A 23617-nucleotide genomic window follows, 5' to 3' on the forward strand; every position below is an offset into this window, starting at 1 on the left:
TGTAGGTAGTTTTAGGGCAGACAGATAAAGTTTATTATAGGAGAGAAAAGCTGTGCCTGATGGAATTTTCCTTTCAGTGCAGTTCTTAAAGGCACAGCAGTTCCCTATCCTCCCAGGAAATGTAGGAACCTTATTATAGAAGGCAATCTTCACACTGGAAGAGTATTTGCAGCAAATGTTGCTATGTCTGAGCAAATGAATATAGCACACCAATACAGTGCGAGGAGCGAACGACTTCAGTCTCTAGGTCTATACATCAACCGAGAGTGTGTCATTTTCTGACGTCTTTGCCGGCAATCTGGTAAGCTGCACTGTGGCTTATTTGTCTCAACCTGTATTTATCAGCAGCAGCAGCAAAGCTCATCTAAGGGGGCACAATGCACAGTCGATCTTGTTTCCTTCAATTTGTTGTATACCTAAATGAGTTTGATGTGCGTAGCAGAGCCTCTTGAAATAAGTCGCTCGCAGCAGTCAGAAGAAGAGATGGCAAGTCGAGAGAAAATACAGCAAAGCTTTCTAAAGCAATGTGTGGAGATTCTCAGTTGTCCCAAGAGGCTGGGGAAACCTAGCCAGAGTCGGTTCAGTAAAAGCATTCTGTTGAGAAGCAAGCCATCCCTCACATCAATATCTCATCAAATTCTGAAAAAGAGAAAAGTGAGTGAGCCTTTGCCTCAATGAAGAAGGCCACAGCGGTTAGAGCAGAGGACCCTTGGGGTCTCTTCTAGCCCTACAATTCTATGATTCTATGTTCATTAAGTGGATATTATTAATGTAAGTTTCCACCTTACCACCTTGTCTGCATCAGTCCTACAGGCAGTGACTCTATTGGCAGAGGTGCTATTGGCTCCTCCCACTACAAAATCAGGCATCCTCTCAAGGCCCCTACCAACTCTACAGTTCTATGATTGTTTAGCTCAGCACTGTCTAAACTGACTGGCAGTGGCTCTCCCAGGTTTCAGACAGGGATCTTTTCCAGTCTTATCTGGAGATGCCAGGGATGGAACATGGGGCCTTGTGCTGCAGATGTGCTCAAGTTCTAAGCTGCAGTTTCTCACCAAATTAGGCTAGGCTACATGAAAGATCCAAAAATCAGTACAGTGTAAGAAGAAAGAAGAGCCTTTCTGGATCATCTAAACCAGTAGCCTGTTCTCACAATGGCCAGCCTGCAGGACCTGAGAACAAGAGCACTCTCCACTCCTGCAGTTTACAGCAACTGGTATTCAGAAATATTAATGCCTCTCATTGTGGAAGCAGAGAATAGCCATCATGGCTAGTAGCCTCATCCTCACAAACAAATCATCTTTGAACGCCATCTAAGTTAACGGTCATCATCAAGTTGATCTTGTACTACCTTGAGCTAAAATCAATGCAAACGTGATGTAAAAATTATGTTCTAAAGAAACTGTATACCTTTGAAGACTTAAGTTTTACTTTAGGTTCTTAGGTTGGATGGTCATCTCTCATGGATGCTTTAGTGGAGATTCCTGCATTGCAGGGGGTAGATGACCCTGGAGGTCCCTCCCAACTCTACAACTCTGTGATTCAGTAATAACATCTGGAAGGCACCATATTGCCTACCCCTTGCTTTCTTGATAAATTTTACATTTTGGGAAACCATGGAAAGAGGGGAGGAAGGAAGAGGGAAGCAAAGCAATGGAAAGAGACAAGGTGGTACTTTCAAAGATATCCTGCATCTCTTATTTTTTGAAATGTACAAGAGAAAAAACAAATCCATAGTGATTACAAGTTCCCATTCTATTCAGCAAGAATTCATTCTCCTGGAACAATACCAAGAATTCTTGCATGGCCTGTGAGATACAGTCCTGTCTTCCAGAAATTTAATTAGACACGCCTCAAACCATAATCACTTTTTGGACTTGATCGGTGTTAGAACAATCAGCCTTCATTCATCTCAGTTTTCTGGGTGCTTCAGATGTACTAAGTGGATTTCAGACTGAAACTCCAGGCTGTGCACATTAATGCAGTCTGAGCCTTGAGCGCAAAGCATCCCCCAGATGTTTACAGCCAGAGCTCTGACAGCTGCGCAAAGCAGCCACTAGGTAACACTAGGCAGCTGCCTAGAGCATTGCAGTGTACACGAGCCTCATACAGATGATTTGGAAGTAAATTGTGAAACTCCTTCACCGCCTGGCTTGACAATCTGCATTGTGAAATGAGACACCCTTTCCTGACTTTTACAGGCAAATCCATTATCCAAGCTTTCCCACACTTATTGAAAGTGGGGGTAGGGAGCAGGGGCCAGTCTTGGGATATAGGCTAACATGATAAAGGTATGTTAGGGAATGTCCTTGACTGGGAGACTCCGAGACCAGAGAGGAGACGGTGGAAGAAGATTGGAAGAAGTTTAAGGAATATTTGAAAAAATATGTTAATATTTAAATCTTAGAATAGTTTTGGAAGTGGATCTAGGCTGTAGGGTTAGAAGTAGAAGATAGTGTATTTTAAAATAGTATTATTTGTAACTGATAAAATGTGAAGATTTTTATGGTTAAAGTAAGCGTGATAAAAGAAATGGTTAGAAATTATGATATATGTAAACTGTTAAAGATGAGGTAAAATGAAAATCAGATAGGGGGGACTTGGGGAAGCCCACCTAACAATGTTTAGAAAAAATAAGGCTAAGACAAGAATTTGTTTGTTTTGTTTGTTTTTCTGTTTGTGTTGTTTATTTGTGTTATAAAATAAAAAATATATATGAAAAAAAAAGAATAATCTATTCAAACAGGAATAAGGAAAATCAGGCCTGGAGCCAAATGTGGAGTCTTGGGCATTTCTCTCTGTCACTCCCAAGACCACTGTTCTTCTTCTCAGGCCAACAGCCCTCACCAGTGCCCACCACTGACATGTGACTGCTGGAAGGTTTCCCAGAATGCAATGCGAGAAATCCCGGCTGAGAAAGTCCACCATCCCTGCATTAAGTCAAACCATATGTTCTATCACTTCCCCTTGTTTTAATGTTGATGCTTCGTGTATAGGTTTCTGCAATATGCCTTTAGAAAAAGCACCTTCATTTTCACATCCACCTCGGAAGAATGTGAAATTCTTGTCACACTGCTGTGAATTGGCCTCTTTTTGTAAGTCCATGTAATCAAATATTTTTTTCATGTGCCACCAAAGTCAGCATATCGAGAGTCCAATTATTTACTGATGGAGTTTTGGTTACTTCCCAGTTTTGTAATATGAATAGTAACTAATGTAGCCCTGTTGAGCCACAACTGAGATTCTGACTCCAGCTTCCAGTAGCCTGGGGTGTGGTGTAGTATGGTGTGGTTTATTTATATACGTACTGCTCTTTGGTCCAAAGGACCCCAGAGCCATGAAGAACATCAATACATATGAAAAGAGACATATACAATCAAAGTACAATATAATAGATTGTACTTCAGAACAGAATACAACTAAAAATGTTTATCATTTGATGCTGTGTACATTGGAAGCAGCAAATTGCATTCCACTTGGCTACTTCAGTGTTGTTGTCCAAAGGCTGTCCTAAGTCTTCTGGCACATCCTTCATTTAGCACTGAACTATGGGTGTTGCAGGGGTTCTGCCTCTGGCTGCCCCGCCATAAATACTTGCAAGGAACTAGAGGAGGTGATATCAAGCTTGAGTGATGAGCCAAGGGACCAATAGCATGCAAACAGGCTCTTCACACAATTCCCCTATTCCCAGAGTACTGCCCCACCCAAAATACAGATGTCATTCTCACAACCACAGCCAACATTCACTGCGTAAGTAACCCACCTCTTTGAGTCATCCATAGCAACCAAGGATGCTTTAAAAGTCTGTCTATTTAGGTAGCCTTTTCATGTTTAATATGCTTACTTGATTTAATTTGGTTTTATTAACTGCCATTCACTATTTCTCTTGTACTCCCCTCGCTTTCATTTCTTTACAAATTTTGTTAATTGCATCTTACATGGCTTGCGCTTTCTGGGGTTGGGATGTTATGAAGATGGAAGGTCACATAGGAGGGAGGGCAGTTTTATGAGGATGGGTTAAGTCTGTTGTAGAAGAGTTAAATATTGGGGGTTCAGCCAAATAATGCAGCAGATCTGTTGATTTAAGAGTCTTCCCCCCTCCCAAGTCAAAGAGAGATATGAATACCAATCAAAGTTGGATTAGGACTTCCTTTTCTTTTCTATGTCTTATAGCTGATTGCCCCGCTATATATCTATGTTTCTCTAGGTCTGTGTGATTTGAAACAAGCGAGGGTGTTCAAAATGTTTCCAGCACAGCAATGAAGAGCTCTGTATTTATTTTAAACCACAGTAGATTATTTTTAAAAAAGTTTTATGCTCTATTTAAAGAGTTAAAAACAAAACACCCAACCCCAATTCCTACATGGCTCTATTTAGAATTCTCTATTTAGAATTCTACAGGTAACATTCTAGATAGGACATATAGCTTGAGGCTGTCAGAAGAAATGAGCAAGTACTGGAAAAGCGAGTGTGAAACTGTGAAGTTTAAAAAATGTAGACATCAGAATACACTCCACTTGCCCTCCTTTGGGATCATGGAGGAAAGTGAATCCTTTTTACTTCCCCCATAAAAAGTTCCTGGACCTATCTCTATACAATTTGGCAGGCTTAATCCATTCTAAAGGCACTCTCGTGCCTGCAAATTTCACCCACTTTGACCAAAAGGCAAAAAAGTTATAGCAGCTTTAAGATTCCCCATTATAGTGAAAGGGGAACACAGAACATCATTTTATAGAGTGACTCAGAACATGAGATATAGGTTGTAGAGGGAGCACAGAGCAAATCAGTAACAGAATGGAAGTTTAAACCTATGCACATCCCTATTAAATACATCACAGACCATTTTTGTAGAACTTGCATTGTAGTATTATAACTCAATAAAGAACCGTGAAATTTAAGAAAGGGGACATGTTTTCATACTGTTGATTAAATTCATGGCATCTAAGAAAGCGAAGAGTGCATTTTCAGCAATGCAAATAAGTGAGGGATAATTGGTTTGCTGTGTTTTCAGCATTGAATATAATAAGTGAGGCACAATTAGTTTGTTAACAATGGCTTGTTGACTTGTGGAAGCAACATGAAGGAATATTAACAATTTTGTTTCTTTCCAGCGTTCAGGTGGCTCCTTAGCAATTCCTTTGTGTGCATTTCAAGGGACCGTATCTCTCCATGCGCCTACAGGAAAAACCCTCTCTTTATCTACATATGAGGTAAGCACGGAGGGACAGAAAATAACGCCCACATCGAAGAAAATTGAAGTGTATCGCTCCAAGAGCGTGGGTCATGAGCCAAACCCTGAGGATTCTCCAACCACATTTGCTGACACGAGCGTCAAGATCCATTTAGAAGTGCTTGAAATTTGTGACAACGAAGAAGCTATGGACACAGTGTCAATCATCAGCAACATCAGCCAGTCATCAACCCAAGTCCGGTCTCCATCCTTGCGCTATTCTCGGAAAGAGAACAGATTTGTCTCATGCGATTTAGGGGAAACGGCTTCCTATTCGCTCTTCATACCGTCAAACAATCCCAACAACGATATTAACATATCAATCCCGGACACTGTGGAAGCCCACAGGCAGAATAGTAAAAAGCAACACATGGAGAAAGAAGGTTATCAAGAGGAGATACAAATGTTAAACAAAGCATACAGAAAAAGAGAAGAAAGCGGTGCCAGCAACTAAAATAAACAGTTTACTTCAGACCTGAATAATCTGGGTTTTCTGGGTCAATACATTCTGTTCTTTTTTTTTTTTTTGCTTGGACATGAAATCAGAGTTAAGAATATTGCTGCGGGGATGGAAACGTCAGCACATTTAAGATAGAAATCAAGATATAATGCAGCAAGGGTCACAATCCTGCATATCATTCAAGGAGGATTTAAGCAGCCTAATTGCGTGCAGAATTGTAGTCAAAGCTTTTAAAGCAGCTCTAATGGGCTACCAGGGAAGGGAGGAGATAATGTTTTTTTCTAAATTAATACTTTATTGCATTTGTTTTGGTTTTCAGTAACGAGCTACCTACCTTTGGAAATATACAGGATCTGCTTGAAGAGCTGCTTTCGACCAGAATTTTTAATCATTTACTTCAAAACTTTTTTATTATAATAAAATGTTTCAGAATAAGCTCCTCCAGGGTTCTAAATCCAGTGATGCTGAATGTTGGAAGATTGAGGACAAACACAGCACATAAACCACGGAATTCAGCAGTGATGATTGGGGATGGGGAGAAATTAAATTTAGTATGCATTTAAAGCCAAATCTATCAGATTTGCACTTTTCAGGACAAAATGAGCACTGAAACACAGCCATCCTCCAAAATTCACACTAATTTGAATTTTGCAGTGCAGTTCTCCCACCCAAGAATGTTGACAAAAATGCACATATTAAGAGGAAAATGTGCATAAAACAATACATTGGTGAAAATGATCTACAAAATTGCATTATAAGAAATTGCTTCCAAAAATGTGTACATTAGTCAAAACTGCATGCAAAGAGATGCTTATTATGAGAAATTTGCACTGAAATGCTGGGGGGGGGGAATCATATATATATATATATATATATATATGGACCTGCAAACTGCAGGAGAAATGTGAAGAGCTGAATTTAAGACTGGGGGAAATGAGAAATTGAGAGAACCAAAAAGGGCCAATTTTTCCATCCCTAGTGATGATCACCAAATTGGATAGCTTTAAAGGGGAATTAGAAAAAAAATGACAAATAAGGATACTAACCATAATGGCTGTGTACTACCTCCAATGTTGGAGCAAGCATGCTTCTGAATCCCAGCTGCTGGGAATCTCTAGCTGGAAGAGTGCTTTGCAGTCAGGTCCTTCTTGTGGGTTTCCCATTGGCATCTGGTTGGCCACTGTGAGAATGGGATGCTGGACTACATGGGACTTTGGCCTGATCCAGTAGGTCTCTCCTTATGTTCTGTAGAAGATTAATCCCCATTGCACGGATGGCTGCAGAGTTGAGAAATGAACGTGACAGGGTCCATGGGCTTGTCCCAACTCTACCCTACATCCAATACTAATCACATGGGGAAGGGGGTGCACTTCTTGATGATAGCTATAGTATAGGATGTAAAGGAAGCAAATTTATATGTTCAGTTTAAGCTGTTTAAAAAAACACACATATAGATTGTCCAGTTTTAATGAATGTTCAACTCTAGCATGACATCAAACTGTCATTGAACCGGGGTAACCAAAATTAGAAAGGAAGATAATCCCTGACCAATCAGTACCAAAGAACGAAAGTCAGAAACAATATGATGCAACATACTGCTCAGTTTGTCATTACTCACAAATTAAAATGTTAAAGAGCATTAAACATTTAAAACACACATTTGCAATCATTTCATTAACACGGTGAATTTTAAAATGTTTCACATTTTAGATCAGTTACAAAACATTTGCATATATAAATAACAAATGTGATTTTTTTGCATCATTTGGTTTTTTACTTCTAAACTGTTTATTAAAATTTAAGTATTTACATCTTGTAAATATGGAAACATGTATTTTGACATAATTGCTTTGCATTGTATCGCACAAGCTATCCAAAAAGCTGAGACCCTGCGTTGCAACTTTTGGTTTTGACAATTCAGTACAAACACTGTCGCTTACCTGAATCACAGATTGGACTCTCCAGCGATGACAAATTCAACACCATGTCGGTACTGCAAAACTCTTCTTACGAGTTACAATTTATATGATCGCAGGCCAAATATATGAAGTTGGAAAGTAATGTAGCCTTAAATATTTTGTAGACAGGGATGCCAAATGATTCTTCCTGTAGTTATGGGCACACTGTGTTTCAGATCTCATATGAGGAAGTCAATTCTTCATTGTGCCTGTGCTGCATTACTGTAGTCACATACCAATGGGAAACTGGCTAACTAAGATTAGGCCCTGACTCATATATGGGAATAACTAGTATAACAAGTCTTGAAATTTACCAACTCTTATTTATTTCATTTAAAGTTCATTTAGAGTTGGATTCCGTTCCAAGATGGTGGTGCGTTCATACGCTGCGGCTCTGAGCTCCCAATATCTTAAGGTCCATATATAGCAACACCCTAGAGGTCCTGGGCCCTAAGGAAGTTAGATTAGCCTCAACCAGAGCCTGGGCCTTCTCAACACTGGCTCTGTCAGGGAAAGGGAGGCAGACAGAGACAGGGGGGGGCATGGAAACACTTACCGAGAGCCCAAACAGCACTTTTCCAGCCAGTCCTCTGAATCGGAGGCTGAAATTGGGAGTGGCCAGTCTGTTCCTGGAACTAGCTATTCCCGGAAGAAAGATGATAAGAGGCGTTCCCTGTCTCGCTGGGCATGCTGCTCCAGAAAGTCACGTCACAAAAATTTAGAAGCGTCAACTGACTGAGCAACATGGAGCTGTTGTTTGGGGCTCCTGCAAGGGCTTGGATTTTGCAGTCATAAATCTACCGGACAGAAGTGGCTAGATGCCTGGAATGTTATCTCCTAACTAGCTAGGCTGCAGACGCATCCCTCACAGGCTCTGGCCTGGTGGAAGGCTCCATCTCATGAGACCAGGGCCCCGTGGGATCTGATTTCTTTCCGCAGGGCCTGTAAGACAGAGTTGTCCCACCTGGCCTTTGGCTTAGAATCAGTTTGATTCCCTCCCCCCTTTCTTTTTCCTTTCCCCTCCTATGAAGAGACTGCATCCTAATGTTTTAATGTTGTATCTTAATCTTTTAAATTGTATTTTAATCAACTTGTTTTTATTATTGGTTGTTAGCCGCCCTGAGCTCAGTCTTGGCTGGAGAGGGCGGGGTATAAATAAAAATTTATTATTATTATTGAATTCCAACTGTCTTACAAGGAACTGGAGGAACTACTTGGTCTTTCCCCACATTTTAACCTCACAACAGCCCTGTGAGGTAGGTTTCAGCTGAGGTTTGGTTACTGGTCCAAGGTCGCCCAGTAAGCTTCATGGCTGAGTGGGGATTTGAACCTGGGTTTCTTCAGTCCTAGATTCAGGTAGGTAGCTGTGTTGGTCTGATGCTCTTGAAATAAATAAAAAATAAAAATTGTCCAGTAGCACCTTATAGATCAACTAAGATTTTTCTGATATAAGCTTTCATGTGCATGCACACTTCTTCAGATACACTGAAGCAGAAGTCACCAGACCCTGGACAGTTTTTAAAAAAAAATTAAAATTTTTTATTCAGTCCTAGACACTCTAACCATTACCCCACACGTCTTCTTGTGATTTAAGATTTTTGACTACTTCAGGTAACCTGTTTCCACAAGAATCCCACAAGAGCAGTGATTGCCCCCAAAAACCACATTTCATTGTTTGAATCAACTACTTCTTACTCTGGTCATGCTCTTACAAAGGCAACAGAAGGGGTGCCTGAGATTCAGTGGTGCTCTGCTTTTAATCTGTGTTGAAGCCATCAGGATGCCAATGGCGGTGATTAATTTATATTTCAGACTCTACTGAGTTTCATCAATACAAAAGGGGATTTTCAACCTTTCAAGTTATTAATTCGGAACTCCAATCTCGGTTCATCATTTGTTGTTGCAACTTCGAAGTCCATGGATGCAGACTGTATTCTTATGGTGTATGGAGAACAGGGTGGAAGTGAGGGGGATCCCTCTTTTTAAATTGCTAGAACAGAGGTGAGAAACTGCAGCCCAGAAGTGAAATGCAACTTGCAGAAGTTGACCTAGAGCTCTCAAAATGCTTGTGACGGGCTTGTTACACTTCCTCATTCCAACTTCTCCAAGGGTCATGGAGAATTCCTTGATGAAATAAGCTGAGAGTACTTTCTAGAGGCAATGGTACAAAGCAGGAGATTCTTGCACAGGACACCTGTGGATGTACCAAAGAAAACATTTTTATAGCTGGAATCAGTATGTGGTGGGGTGCAGATCTGCCCAGAGAAGTTCTGCTAGAAATAAGGTATTTTTTTACTTTGCTTTTGTCAGTGTTTTTGTTCCCAAGCAGGGAGCTCCTAATTTGAATTACAAATTGTAACTAAGCAAAAATATTTTGGAACTGTGAACTAGCAACAAGACTGTGAAGGGAATATTATAGGCCAAAGTTGTTAGAAATAGTAAAAACCATCCTGGCTCTTAGAATCCTGTTCAACTGGGTGTCTTTTCTTTTAAGAGAGTTCAATATTTTGTGTAGGAAACAATTTTACAGATGATACTTTAATGCTGGTTAGTTGTGTTTATCTTGGGTTAGACTTTAGATGCATTAAAATTTAGCATAAAGTGGTCCTCAGCTCAACCTGATTGTAAAGTAATGTACTGTTGTTGTATGATAGAAAGTGAATAAATTTCCTTGTACAGCAATTCCATAAACTGAGCTCTGTTCGGTGTCTGATCTGTGTTTTTTTTCTGAATTCATGGTAATATTTTGCATGTGTTCATTCATAACGCAGTTCCATCCCATGCCCACATTAATCTGTGAATTAAAACAAACCCAAATTCATATGAAAATTTGCATCAAAATACAAATTTTCCTGCTGATTTAAACGGGGGTGATATTCAAATAAGTCTTACTCAGGGTAGGCCCACTGAAATCTGTGGCTGGTATTCAACGCTAGTCCTGCTCTGAGTGGACTCACTGTTGTTAATGAACATAGCTAAGGTTGATTCATTTCACTGGGTATGCTCTGAGCAGGAATTCTTTGAATACAGCCCATGAGACTCAAATACATTGGATACAATGAGTCTACTTGGAGTATTATGAGGTTTGCCTATTGCCCTATGCATTTTGCAATAAACTGTGTGTTCATTTAAATATCTATTTAAAAACTTACTTTATAACTAACTAACTAACTATATATATATATATATATATATATATATGTATATGAATTTTATCTCAATGCACACATTTCTAAACCCATTTTTTCCTCATAATATACACATTTTAAACAAATTTTGGTATATTCTTGGAGCGAAGAACTGTGTCGTAAAAACTGAAGAAGCGTAAAATCCAAATAATTAAGTTTAGACCTGCACACTAGCCCAGGAGGTGCAGATCAAATCAGTTCAGCTCAGAACCCATGGAAACTGAATTTCTCAGGCATCCCTAAGTGTAAATAACCACATCCCATTTATTTGTCAGTCAAGAGCTACTTGCTCTGTGTGCAAGGAGACACAGTTCCTCTTCCTTCCTCTGGTTCATGCATTAGTGAACACTGGAAATGGCGCATTGCTTATCATTTTTAGAAGCCCTCTTGGATTTAAATTTTTAAAACCCTTTTAAATATCTAATGAGAAATGATTTCGTCCTTTCCCTCTTTGAATCCCCCCACCCCCTTTTCTTTTCCTGTGACCTTTAATGTACACCAGAACACAGCCTTGACATTTGCAGGCAAAAGGATGTGTTGTCAAAGTGACCTTTTTTTGAAGGTGACTTCAAAGAGATGTGCTCCAGCCAGCCCTTTGCAGGGAAGCAGAAAAAGCTTGGGAATATATGGAAAGCAGATGCAACTTACACCCAAGCTTACCGGGTGGCTTCAGACTACTGAATAATGCATTTCACATCACACCGAAAACTGGGAAGCTCAGTATTGAGAACATTCTCAGCTAAATTAGTGAGATTTCTGCCATCACCCCAGAGATCAATTCCTGTTTAGTTGGAAAGCGGACCTTAGCAGAACATAAACTCTCTGCTGCTCTGAGCATTAGGAAACTGAACTTCCTTTGGAAAGCTGAACTCCACTGCTGGTAGAGGTTTACAACTCATTGATGGATTTGAGTTTCAGGGTTAGGATCAAAGGTCAGCATGGCTGAGCATCTGCCAAGGGTTCACACCCCAACAGAAGGGCCACTGGTAAGTGCCCTTGGAACTGTTCCTCTACACCATTGTAACCTGCTTGCTTGTTCACCCACCTCTCAGGCCCCTCTGCACTATACATTTAAAGCAGATCCTACCACTTTAAACAGTCATGGCTTCCCCCAATGAATCCTGGGGGGCTGCAGTTCATTTAGGATGCTGACAGTTGTTAGCAGACCCCTATTCCCCTCACAATTTCCAGAGTTCCCTGGGTAGACAGATTGTTAAACCAGTCCGAAAACTGTAGCTCTGTGAGGGGAATAGGGGTCTCCTATTCCCTTAACAGTGGGATGTGGGTGACGCTGTGGGTTAAACCACAGAGCCTAGGACTTGCCGATCAGAAAATCGGTGGTTCGAATCCCCACGACAGGGTGAGCTCCCGTTACTCGGTCCCTGCTCCTGCCAACCTAGCAGTTCAAAAGGACAAAGTGCAAGTAGATAAATAGGTACCGCTCCGGCGGGAAGGTAAACGGTGTTTCCGTGCGCTGCTCTGGTTTGCCAGAAGCGGCTTAGTCATGCTGGCCACATGACCTGGAAGCTGTACGCTGGCTCCCTTGGCCAATAAAGCGAGATGAGTGCCGCAACCCGAGTCGGTCACGACTGGACCTAATGGTCAGGTGTCCCTTTTACCTTATTCCCTTAACAGCACCCTTTTACCTTATTCCCTTAACAGCACCCTTAACACACAACTGTTTGAAATGTATAGTACAGATGGGGCTTCCTCTGGCCCAGACAACAGTTAGAGAAACAATATTGCCATAATCATATAAAGTATTATGCAGGGCTTTTTTCTGCTGAAACTCACTGGAACTCAGTTCTGGCACCTCTCAGGTGGGCACCATTGCCATTATAAGAGAACACAGGAGGCAGAGAGCCTTCTTGGTAGTGGCATCCACCCTGTGGAACACCTTCCCATTAGATGTCAAGGAAATAAACAACTATTTGACTTTTATAAAACATCTGAAGGCAGCCCTGTATCGGGATATTTTCAATGTCTGATGATTTTATAATTTTTTGTATGCTGTAAGCCACCCAGAGTAGTTGGGGAAGCCCAGCCAAATGGGCGGGATAGAAATATTTATTATTATTATTATTATTATTATTATTATTAGTGAGTTCCAGAACCTTTTTCTCTAGAAAAATAGCACTGGTATTATGAACTATTCTACCAAGTTAAAATTATCCCACATCTCATTAGCCCTAGTATACCAGTGGCACAATGTGTCAGTGCATCTGGTTATTAACCAGAAGGTTGGTGGTTCGAGCCCACCCAGGTACAGCTGTTGGCAGAATTCCTGCATTGCAGGGGGCTGGACCAGATGACTTTCAGGGTCCCTTCCAACTCTACAATTCTAGGATTCTAGTGATTAAAATTAGCTCACGCAAGTGGCAATTCTGCCCAACTTAGTGGGACATACAGGGAAATTTCTAATCAGAAGTTCAGTCAGTTCAATTGGACTTACAAGTCTGCAAGAAAAGGTGCAGAGCTCAATGCAGAGCACCTGCTTGGCATGCAGAAGTTCCAGGTAAGACTCAGAAGGGTCCCTGCCTGTGATCTGGGAGAGCTGCAGCCAGCCAGTGTAGACAATAGTGAGCTCAATGGACCAAAAGTCTCAGTAAAAGGCAGCTTCCTATGTTCCGACGTTGAAGCTACCAGCATGAGTCTGACCAAACTGCGGGAGGCAGTGGAAGACAGAAGTGCCTGGCGTGCTCTGGTCCATGGGGTCATGAAGAGTTGGACACGACTAAACAACTACAACATGTTTCGATCGGTGTAGGATTACTCCCATGTAAAGATGTTTAGGCTTAGGCTGCAAGAACACCAACCAAATGCAGGATTGTGGTTTGTGAGCCAGTGGAATGTGAAGTGGAATGACGTCTCTTTGTTTCTCATTCTGAATAATTTTTGAAAGTTACAACCTGTTTGGATTACTGTAATGCCTTTGGAAAGCATTCAGAAACTTCAGCAGGGCCAAGATGCTATTGCCAGATTGCTGACCGAAGCTAGTTTCAAGGAGAACAGAAACCCCTTGTTCCAACAGCTCCAATGGCCCGTTTCTGGGCATAATTCAGAGGACTGGTTATGACCTGCAAAGCCCAATCTGGCTTGGATCTAGACAACCTAAATGGTGGTACTTCCCTATGTGAGTCTGCCTGGGCAGACCTTTCTCTTAGTCCTGCTACCTTCACAGGCCCATTTCGTAAGGACACAAGAGAGGGCTGTTCCTGGATTGTGGGACTCCCTTCCACAAGAGGCTAGCTTGGCCCCCTCCTTGCTTTGCTTACACCAGCAAAGACTTTTTTGTTTCTTCAGACAGGCCTTTGGCCACTAACTGGCTGCTATGGCAGAGTCTTTGGAGAACAGGTGTTGTATATACTTGTTTCTCTTTTGTGTGTGCTTTCAAATGACTTTAGGGTTCTCAGTGCTGTTTTTAATAGGGTTTCTTATTTGTTTTTTTAAATATTTATACAGCTTGTGCTTTAAGCTACATTTGTTTAAATTCATGCTGTGAGTTGATCCTATACAGGGTAAAAGGAAGGGTATTAAATAAATAAATAAAATATTTTCATCCTTTAAAATCGGTTATTTATTCTGAACTATAAATTCCTCATAAATCTCTAATAGGTTTTGTTGTTATGCTAAAGGGTTATTTCCATAACACCTTGCAGTATTTAGCAGAATAATGAATATAAGATTACCATGGATTGATAAGAGGCTCTGAGATGTTTGTTTCCATGCCATTCTGCATCTTATAATTTTAGACAATGCTCACAGGCCAAAAAACCAAATGCATTAATCATCTTTTTAATTCCCTTTTCCAAACCCATAAGCAATGCTTCACCTGTCAATTCCCAAAGCATGTAACTAGTGTAATATTTCTATGACTTCTATCTGCTTTGTGAGACAATGGAAAGAAATGGTATCATAGGAATGGCTTCTTCACATGGCTTCTTCACATAACTTTCCTATCACTTGAAGTCATCTCAAATGGATTGGGTGCATGGGAGTCAGAGTCCAACAACAACTGGAGGGACACAGGTCCATGCCTGGTTTAGGTCTAGCAAATCATGTTAGTTTTTGACATGGTAAATCCCACATGAAGTGACCATGTTGTTTAAAGAGAGGCCTTTTATCCTCACCTATGGAATGCTGTCCCCAACAATTGTTTTAGAACAACCTTGGAACTGCAAACCACTCTGAAAGTCAGGCTGACAGCAGGGTATGATGCAAAATTAGTAATGAACCAACGATACCAACCCAGTTGGTAGAGCATGAGACTCTTAATCTCAGGGTTTTAGCCTCACATTGGGCAAAAGATCTCTGCATTGAAGGAGTGGACAAGGTGACCCTTGTGGTCCCTTCCAACTTTACAATTCTATGATTCTCTGTTGTGTGATCTAAAGGCACAGAAATGTGGTATTATTCTCATGTTCAGAAATGTCTATAGCAACAATTACCATAGTGGCTTGAATATAAGCCTCATTTGCCCTCCAAATTCCGACCACGAAAAGTTAAAGTGTGGCTTATATTCGCGTTCTTACGGCAACCGGGAACGCGAGGCAAACAGCACCAGGAGCACGGCAAAGCAGCACCTGCCCTACGCATAGTCCCCTGTCCTCTCCCCCACGGCTGGGAAGGGAGAGAGTGAGGAAGGAGAAAGGCTGCTGCCAATGCAGCGCGGTCCCACCTCCCACCCCCCAGTATGCAGCCAGGAGCAGCAAGGATGTAACGGATTATATTTGGGTATTTTTCCTTTTTCTCTCCCCCCCCCCCTCTAATTTTAAAGGTGCGGCTTATATGGTATACATAAAATGGTAAGTCAAGAGACTTGGACGAAATGATGTACACGAGTGCTGAACTGGCTATAATATGGCTATCTAATAAGCCCTCCTCTCCCCCAGTTTTGAAAACGATTGCATCATAGGATCATTGTAGGAAAATGACAATATAGCCCATTATAGCCAGTGTCTTTTATATTTTCCTGTATTGTTTTTTATCATGAAAGCAAAGTTCTACTATAGTAGTTTGCATTTTTTAAGAACCACAACTGAATTGTGTGCAGGCTCGAGCAAGAAGCGCAGCTCTGAAAAAGAAGTCAAATTTCACTGAACCTGTATGAGAAGCCATGATTTCTGAAACTGCAGCATGCCAGTGTACTACTTACTACAAATGTACATCGTAAACGCTTAGTAATTGGACTCACTGAGATTTGTTCTCTATTTGCTTTAAGCTAGAGAATGGAACACATTCATCTTTCATAATCTGTTCGGAACATCTTGTTACACAAAAGTCCATCATGTAACTAGCTTATTATTTTACGTCAGAGTTTTAAAAGAAAGAAGCATAATATGTACTCACTTGGCTACTAATAGCTCTGAATAGTGAATGAAGCAAAGTGGTAAGGAAAAGATGACCATCATATTTGTTCCCTATTCGAGTATATCACAGAAGTGAGCAATTTTGCACAGGCATAAGGTACCACTTTGTATACATTGGAATAAATCCAGTTTTTTAACCCCAGGTAGTAAATAAAATTTTTCTTCCACTTTACCCCAAGTGACTACCACTACCACTACCTTGACTTCCTTCCTTCCCAATCAAACAGACAATTGGTATTGATAAATTATTATTTCAACAATTCATACACTGCTTAACCACAATCCTTTTGAAGCAATATGCAGGAAACTGAATACAATGAAGCTAAAAATGAGCTATTAAATCAGAATTCAATTAAAAACCCTGCTTGATTAATTATAAACAGTCTTCAGTAAATGCTGGACATTCAACAAGGATGGGGACTAATCTCGAATGAAAGGGACTTCCATAAAATTGAGCCCACAATACTACACACATGGCTCCCCCATTAGGGAATTCCTGTCAGGCCAAGCCAGCATGAAACTCTTCTTCTTCTTCTTCTTCTTCATCATCATCATCATCATACTTTTAAAATTCCCTATCCAAATATTCTATACTTTTTACAGCACTTATTTACAGACCTACCGATGCAAACCTATGCAGATAATGCACATAATCAGGAAATGTTTAAAATTCAATTACATTTGAAATTCAGTCATTAAATTTCAGTTTGCTGCATTTAGCACTTGACAGCCAATCTAGCCAGATGTTTAATTACATCAATGGGTCTTTGTAGTTTCAAAGGGAGATTTGTTAAACGTAGAGCTTTTGCTAACTGCCTCGTCTGAAAAGTCAGCAACCACTATGCCATTAATCAATTTAAGAGACTAAGAAAGAACAACATTACCATGGAAATGTAACTGTGTTCCTCTAACCACTGTGTAATCATGAACTGAATCCAACATTTGCAGCTAAAACAACCTTTGGTGACAAATGCTAAGCAATGGAGGGAAAGGGAAACATTTTGCCTTCATGGAAATTGTCTCGAGGAAAGGACACTGCAATTTTGAGAGCTATTCGTGAAAATCTTCTGAAAAGCATCTTCAATTTACATAAGCAGAAGTGATGGCATAAATAACTAAAGCTGGATAGATAATATGTTATGGTTACCTAGGCAGCAAAAACATCTCTTGTGTTCTTCACCGGCATGGAAAAAGGACTTGGAAGAACAGCCCCAGAAGGCAGAAATTAACAATGAGTTCTACATCAAATTTATTTCCAATATCACAAATTCTGTGGACACTCCCCTTCCACTTATTCGAAACACACACCAGATCACCTACATCTAGACTTGTGAAGAACACATTGAACTCCACATTCTGGGATTTACATGTTTCTAACGGGCATGCGTGTGTGCTACAGTCCCAGCACCAGTCTTCATTGGCATTTTCAGCATTAAATTAAACCGGTTGCCAATCTACTTGCCAATGCAAGGTTTTTGGGCAGCTTCTACAATCACCACACTATACATTTAAAGAAGACAGGAGTGCCTGGCATGCTCTGGTCCATGGGGTCACGAAGAGTCGGACACGACTAAACAACAACAACAATACATTTAAAGCACACAGCTTTCTCCAAAGACTCCTGGAAACTGTAGCTGGGAATTGTAGCACTGATGGATAAACTATGGTTTCCAGGATTTATTGGAAGAAACCCTGTGCTATGATTTATGGTGTGGATTAACTAGAACAGCAATAGGAAACACCTTACTCCATCCAGATACAGGTAAATTGAGCTCCACCTAGTGATTAAACTACAGTGGTACCTCTGGTTATGAACTTAATTCGTTCTGGAGGTCATTCTTAAGCTGGAACCGTTCTTATCCTGAGGCGCGCTTTCACTAATGGGGTTTCTTGCTGCGCACGCGCCTCTGGTGCGTAATTTCCGTTCGCATCCTGGAGCAAAGTTCGCAACCAGGAGCAGCTACTTCCGGGTTAGCGGAGCTCGTAACCTGAAGCGTTCGTAACCAGAGGTACGCACTACCCACCACTCTGCTTCTATTTCCCAAGTAAAAACTTATGTCATGTAGTACCGTTTAATTTCTATATAAGAAGTATGGAGTCAATCTTGTCTGAAAATCATATTTGGGTTCTCTTACATGAAAGCTCTTTCTCGTCCACAGATGTATATAGAATATTATTATTATTAGTTTATTTTTGGGTTTCTGGCTTACAAACAATCGCAAAGGAAACAAATAAGATGTAAATAAATCCCCTTTGACTTCCTTCCATCCCTTTTGTGGGTCCTTATGTCAACCTTTTCTCCTGCATCTCATCTGTTAGTCCAGTTTCTATCAAATCGTTAATTAATCCACAGTCCAACTTTTAACTACAAGTGTCATATCAACCCTACTAATAATTTTACTTGTTTACAATAATTTTTTAATAGACTATATATTTTCCCCATTCCTTATTAACATTTTGTTCTTCCTGATTCCCAATTCTTCTGGACAATTTTGCCATTTCAGCTTAGTACATCAGTTTAGTCTGCTATTCTTCCCTGGTAAGGACTGTACTTTCTTTCCATCTCTGAGCTAACAAAGTCCAGGCAGCTTAGAATATTATTTTTAGTGAGGAGACAATGACATTCTGCAGATTTGTAATGGCACACTTTCCTAAAGAATTGTTACACAAGCTCGATTGTAATGAAAGCAGCATGGTGAAAATTGAAGGTGCTGGGAATTATAGCTCTGTGAGGGATAGACAACAGTTTCCAGGATTCCTGGGTGTGTATTTTAAATGTATGGTATGTGTGTGTGTGAACACACTGCAAAGTGGGTTAAAATGTGCATACAGGGATGCAGTGAACACATATAAACAAATGAGTATAATTTCCTGATAAGAAGCTGCTGGAATAGTTAACTTAATCTGTTTTGTTATTTAAAGGATTTTTTTTTTACTTTTTCAGTTAAAGCCAAGAATGAGGAGATGAAGTCAGGATACTAGACAACAGGATATTACTACAAAGACTTTCAGCTTCTTTCTTCGTGCCTCCCTTCTCGCCCCCCCCCCCCCAATTCCTCTGGGGGATCAATCAGTGGTTTGAAAGTAGGGAACTCAAACAGCAGAAAAATATATTCAGAGAAATGCAAATATTGAATGATAAAAAGGAGCCTTGTGCAATAAATGCTATTAAGCAGCCACTTACCAGCATCACAACATTAATCCCCAACACAACAAAAGGAGCACTAATTGCCATTAAAGCCCAGTAATTCCACTAGTGATTTCAGAAAGAAAAACAAGACCATTTTTGGTATCTCACAGAGCTGGAATGAAATAAGCTGGATGAGATAGCAACTCAAGCAGTGCATAAAAGTCACAAAGATGTATATATAAAAGCAAAATAGGAAAAATATTCTTACTCTCCACCAGGAATCTTTGAAATATTTCTAATTCAACAGTAAGCTGAAATTTAGATTCAGTGCTGTTTCCTTATGAAGTGAAGTGTACAGACTTAAAACATTTTTTCATCTATGTATTTATTATTTACATAATTTATATGCTGATAATAATCACAACAAAGTATAAAAACTAATACAGCAAATTATAACTGCAGAATAGCAATAGCCAATTACAGTATTTTCCACTCACCTGTCACAGAGGTGGGCGTGGGCTTCCCAAGGCCGGGTGACACCGCCCCATTGTTGTCTGCCCGCCCCCTTCCAGCTGGCCAATGGACGGCTGGCAGGGGGCGGGGCGAGGGCCAGGTAGGGCAGGCTCCTGCCAGCCATTGTCCCAGTCGGTCTCTGGAGTGGCCCCCATCCCTCCATCTAATTTTTTTGAAACTTTTTTTATTAATTTTATATACCAAACAACAAACAAAGAAAAAGAAAAGTAGTTGAGACACAGCAGTAAAGCAAAAGAAAAGAAAAAAGAAAGAAAACATAAACATCAGGCAATACATAAACATGTAAACAAACCAAAAGACATATATAAATTAACACAAATAATGATTGACTTCCCTCCAACTCGGTTTTGGGTTATGTAAAATAGTGATTCTATTCTGCAGTTACCATTTTGTATCGTCTAAACATCGCAAGAGTTATATTAAACCTTCTGTGATTTTTATATCTCTAGAATTTGATTCCATGTATGTTATAAATTTAATCCAATCGTCAATAAACTTTGTACCTTTTTGCTGTTTAATGTTCTGCGTCATTTTTGCCAAATCCATATATTCAAATAATTTAATTTGCCAATCTTTAACGTTCAGGATATTTGGGGTTTTCCAATTTTGTGCCAACAGGATCCTAGCAGCTACAGTTGCATATTGAAACATTGTATGGTCCTCTTTCTTGATTTCTTCTCCGATCATTTCCAGAAGAAAGGCTTCGGGTTTTTTAACGAAAGTGTATTTAAGTATTTTTTTCAGTTCATTGTATATACATTCCCAGAATTTCTTCACATTTCCACCACATGTGGAAGAAACCTCCTTCTTTAGTTCTACACTTCCAACACCTATTATCTCCAGTCTTATACATTTTTTGCAATTTCACAGGGGTGATGTACCAACAATTTCTTATTCTTTTCCCATACAGTGGTGCCCCGCAAGACGAATGCCTTGCAAGACGGAAAACCCGCAAGACAAAAGGGTTTTCCGTTTGCAGAGGCGCTTCGCAAGACGAATTTCCCTATGGGCTTGCTTCGCAAGACGAAAATTGACGAAAAATTTTGAGGTTTTTTTTTTGCTCCAAAACCCCTTTTTCTGAAGCGCTAAGCTGCTAAAAGCATTTTAGCAGCAAAACCGCTAATCCCTTAAGCCTTAAAAAGCCGTTTTTAGCCCTTAAACTGTCAATAGCGCTAATCCGCCAATGGGCTTGCTTCGCAAGACGAAAAAAACGCAAGACGAAAAGACTCGCGGTACGGATTCTTTTCGTCTTGCGAGGCACCACTGTATTTCTAACAATGTTCCTCGAATAATATGATTCGAGAAGCCTTTGTGCACCTTTCCCTTGTTCTGCCAGATATAAGCATGCCAACCAAATCTTAGATCAAAGCCTTCTAAATCCAGCAGATCTGTGTTTTTTAGGGTAATCCATTCTCTAAGCCAACAAAGGCACGAGGCTTCATAGTACAATCTCAAATCCCTCCATCTAATTTATTGTGTTTTCTTGCAGGCTAACCTTTCTTCCTAGGTCCGTGGACACTGCTACGGTTGCACAGTGGTTGCTGTTTCCCAGAGCTGGGAAGGAATTTCCCCCTGCTCTGCAGGTTTTGCCTTCCCCGTAGCAACTGTCACAACTTTGGCAGTTTTAGGCCTTGGACTATAGTCTATATTATAGTCTATCTTCAGAATAGGGGATGGCATTATTATGCACCCCCATGTGGCAGGTTGGGGTACCATATTGTCAACTCCTCTAGGGCACATTAAAGACTAAGGGGTTTACCATAGCAGGTGCTTTCATAGAAGAGAGAGAACTTTATCAGACACATTAAGTTTTGTTGCACAGATGGGGTATAGAGATAAGCAGTGCATTTAGTAGTCTTATAGAACCAAATGTGTACATTCCCCCATTTTAATCATGTGTGCCACTGGGGACAATACTTTGGACCTGCTGGATTTGGCTCTGGTCCATGGAAGATTCTCCCCAAGGAGATCATTAACAGCACAATCCTATGCTTGAGTACTACTCAGGATAAGACTCACAAACAAAGCTTCCTTGTGCCTTGGATCCTAGCCTAAAACCACAGGCATGCACTGTGTGTGTAGTTTTGCTGCAACAATGGCTTAGCGTGTCTGGCTGTTAAATCAGAAGGTTGGTGGTTTGAGCCCACACAGAGACTGCTGCATTGCAGGGGGTCGGACTAGAAGATCCTCTGCGCACCTTCCCGACTCTACAATTCTATGAAACAGACTAACAGCTCAATTCTAACCACGTTTTACTGAAGCCCTACTGAATACAATGTGGATTATTCCAAAATAAGTAGGGTCACCACTGCAGTCTGACATAGCCTAAAACCACAGAATGGCTACAACCTATATTATTATTATTGTTGTTGTTATTGCTGCTATTACTATTAAATGTATTACAGAAAAATAGGGGTGGTTGGCTTTTGCTGCCCAACTCCCCAAGGAACTGAGTCCCCGGTCAGAGATGAATGGATGGAGGCTGCAGTGAAAGCAAGGCCGATCTTTATTTTTCTGTTGCAACAGAGTTCCCTCCCCTCCTTGCAAGGAGGCAAGAGAGACCCAGAACCAAGAAGAAACATCTCTTTTATGGGTTTGCATTTTGTTACAGCATCTGGGAGGGTGCATACCAGGTTATTTATGGAGCAAATTTTTTAGTTAAAACTATAGCCTCAGAGGGTGGATATTGTTACAGTACAGGAATTCTAAGGTCTTAAAGTATTAGCAGGCCTCATAATGAATGGAAAATCCAGTTTTAGAGAGTTTCGAACCATTAGCCATGCAGAATAGGGTGAGGTCCCAAAAACCCACATCTCAGGTGCCAAAGGGCAGGGTCGGGAAGTATACAGGACGGCTACCGTCTGCTACACCTGTTGGGAACTTGGAGGTGCCACAGCTTCCCAACATCCCTGGGCTGCAGCCAAAGCCGGATTTAGGTTTGATGAGGTCCTAAGCTCCTGAAGGTAATGGGGCCCTTTATTACGTCCAGCTGTCCTTTGCCAACAACAAACTGTCGCTGTTTTTTGTGTTGAATATATGCTATATGGTAATTTAGGGACCTAATAGGTATCTAAAGCCATTTGCACATAACAAAATATGTATTTTATCAAAGTACAGTGGTATTTCGGGTTAAGTACTTAACTCGTTCCAGAGGTCTGTTCTTAACCTGAAACTGTTCTTAACCTGAAGCACCACTTTAGTTATGGGGCCTCCTGCTGTTCTCATCCTGAAGCTTTCTGATTTCTGTTCTCATCCTGAAGCAAAGTTCTTAACCGGACGTAATATTTCTGGGTTAGTGGAATCTGTAACCTGAAGCGCATGTAACCCGAGGTACCACTGTAATGGTTGAACTGAAATACAATTAAGAAGTATATTAATAGTGAAATACTATTAAGAAGAAGTATATTAATAGTGTTTTTTATCTTATATTTTTGAAATGTACATCTAGGGTTGTTGTTTTTTGTTTAATGGGGGGGGGGGCTCCCAAGGGAGTGGGGCGGGCAGGGGTACCTTTACCTTTACCTTTAAGGGAGTGGGGCCTTAAGCTATAGCGTGTTTAGCTTATACTTATATCCGGCCCTGGCCGCAGCAGCCCTCAAGTGCCCACCTCAGTCAGAAGCTGGAAGTAAAACTTCATTGTTATTTGCTGTGTTTTCAGCTGCTGCCTTGAAACGTTCGCTCTGTGAGGCTTCACGGGGCACTGACGAGGCCAGCCGCCCCGGGTGGGACCGAAGGAACAGACGGCGAG

At 40.7% G+C, this 23617-nt stretch overlaps 1 protein-coding gene and 1 long non-coding RNA gene across 2 annotated transcripts in view; one reads left to right on the plus strand and one right to left on the minus strand.

Annotated features, from left to right (window-relative positions):
• The window catches only part of GPR149 (G protein-coupled receptor 149), a 34298-nt gene extending 27773 nt beyond the window's left edge, over positions 1-6525 (plus strand). The window contains exon 4 of the mRNA XM_083442743.1: positions 5112-6525. Coding sequence (XP_083298869.1) covers positions 5112-5684 — 573 coding nt within the window. The 3' untranslated portion in view covers positions 5685-6525. The remainder of the gene's footprint in view (positions 1-5111) is intronic.
• LOC310678718 lies at positions 1-23552 on the minus strand. Its single transcript, XR_014511886.1, has 2 exons — positions 23477-23552; positions 1-639 (listed from the first exon to the last, which is right to left on the minus strand). It is a non-coding gene; the product is annotated as an uncharacterized lncRNA (long non-coding RNA).
• Positions 23553-23617: the final 65 nt, after the last annotated feature.

Source organism: Podarcis tiliguerta (assembly GCF_965153285.1).
Source record: "Podarcis tiliguerta genome assembly, chromosome: 5".
In the NCBI taxonomy this organism is placed as follows: domain Eukaryota; kingdom Metazoa; phylum Chordata; class Lepidosauria; order Squamata; family Lacertidae; genus Podarcis; species Podarcis tiliguerta.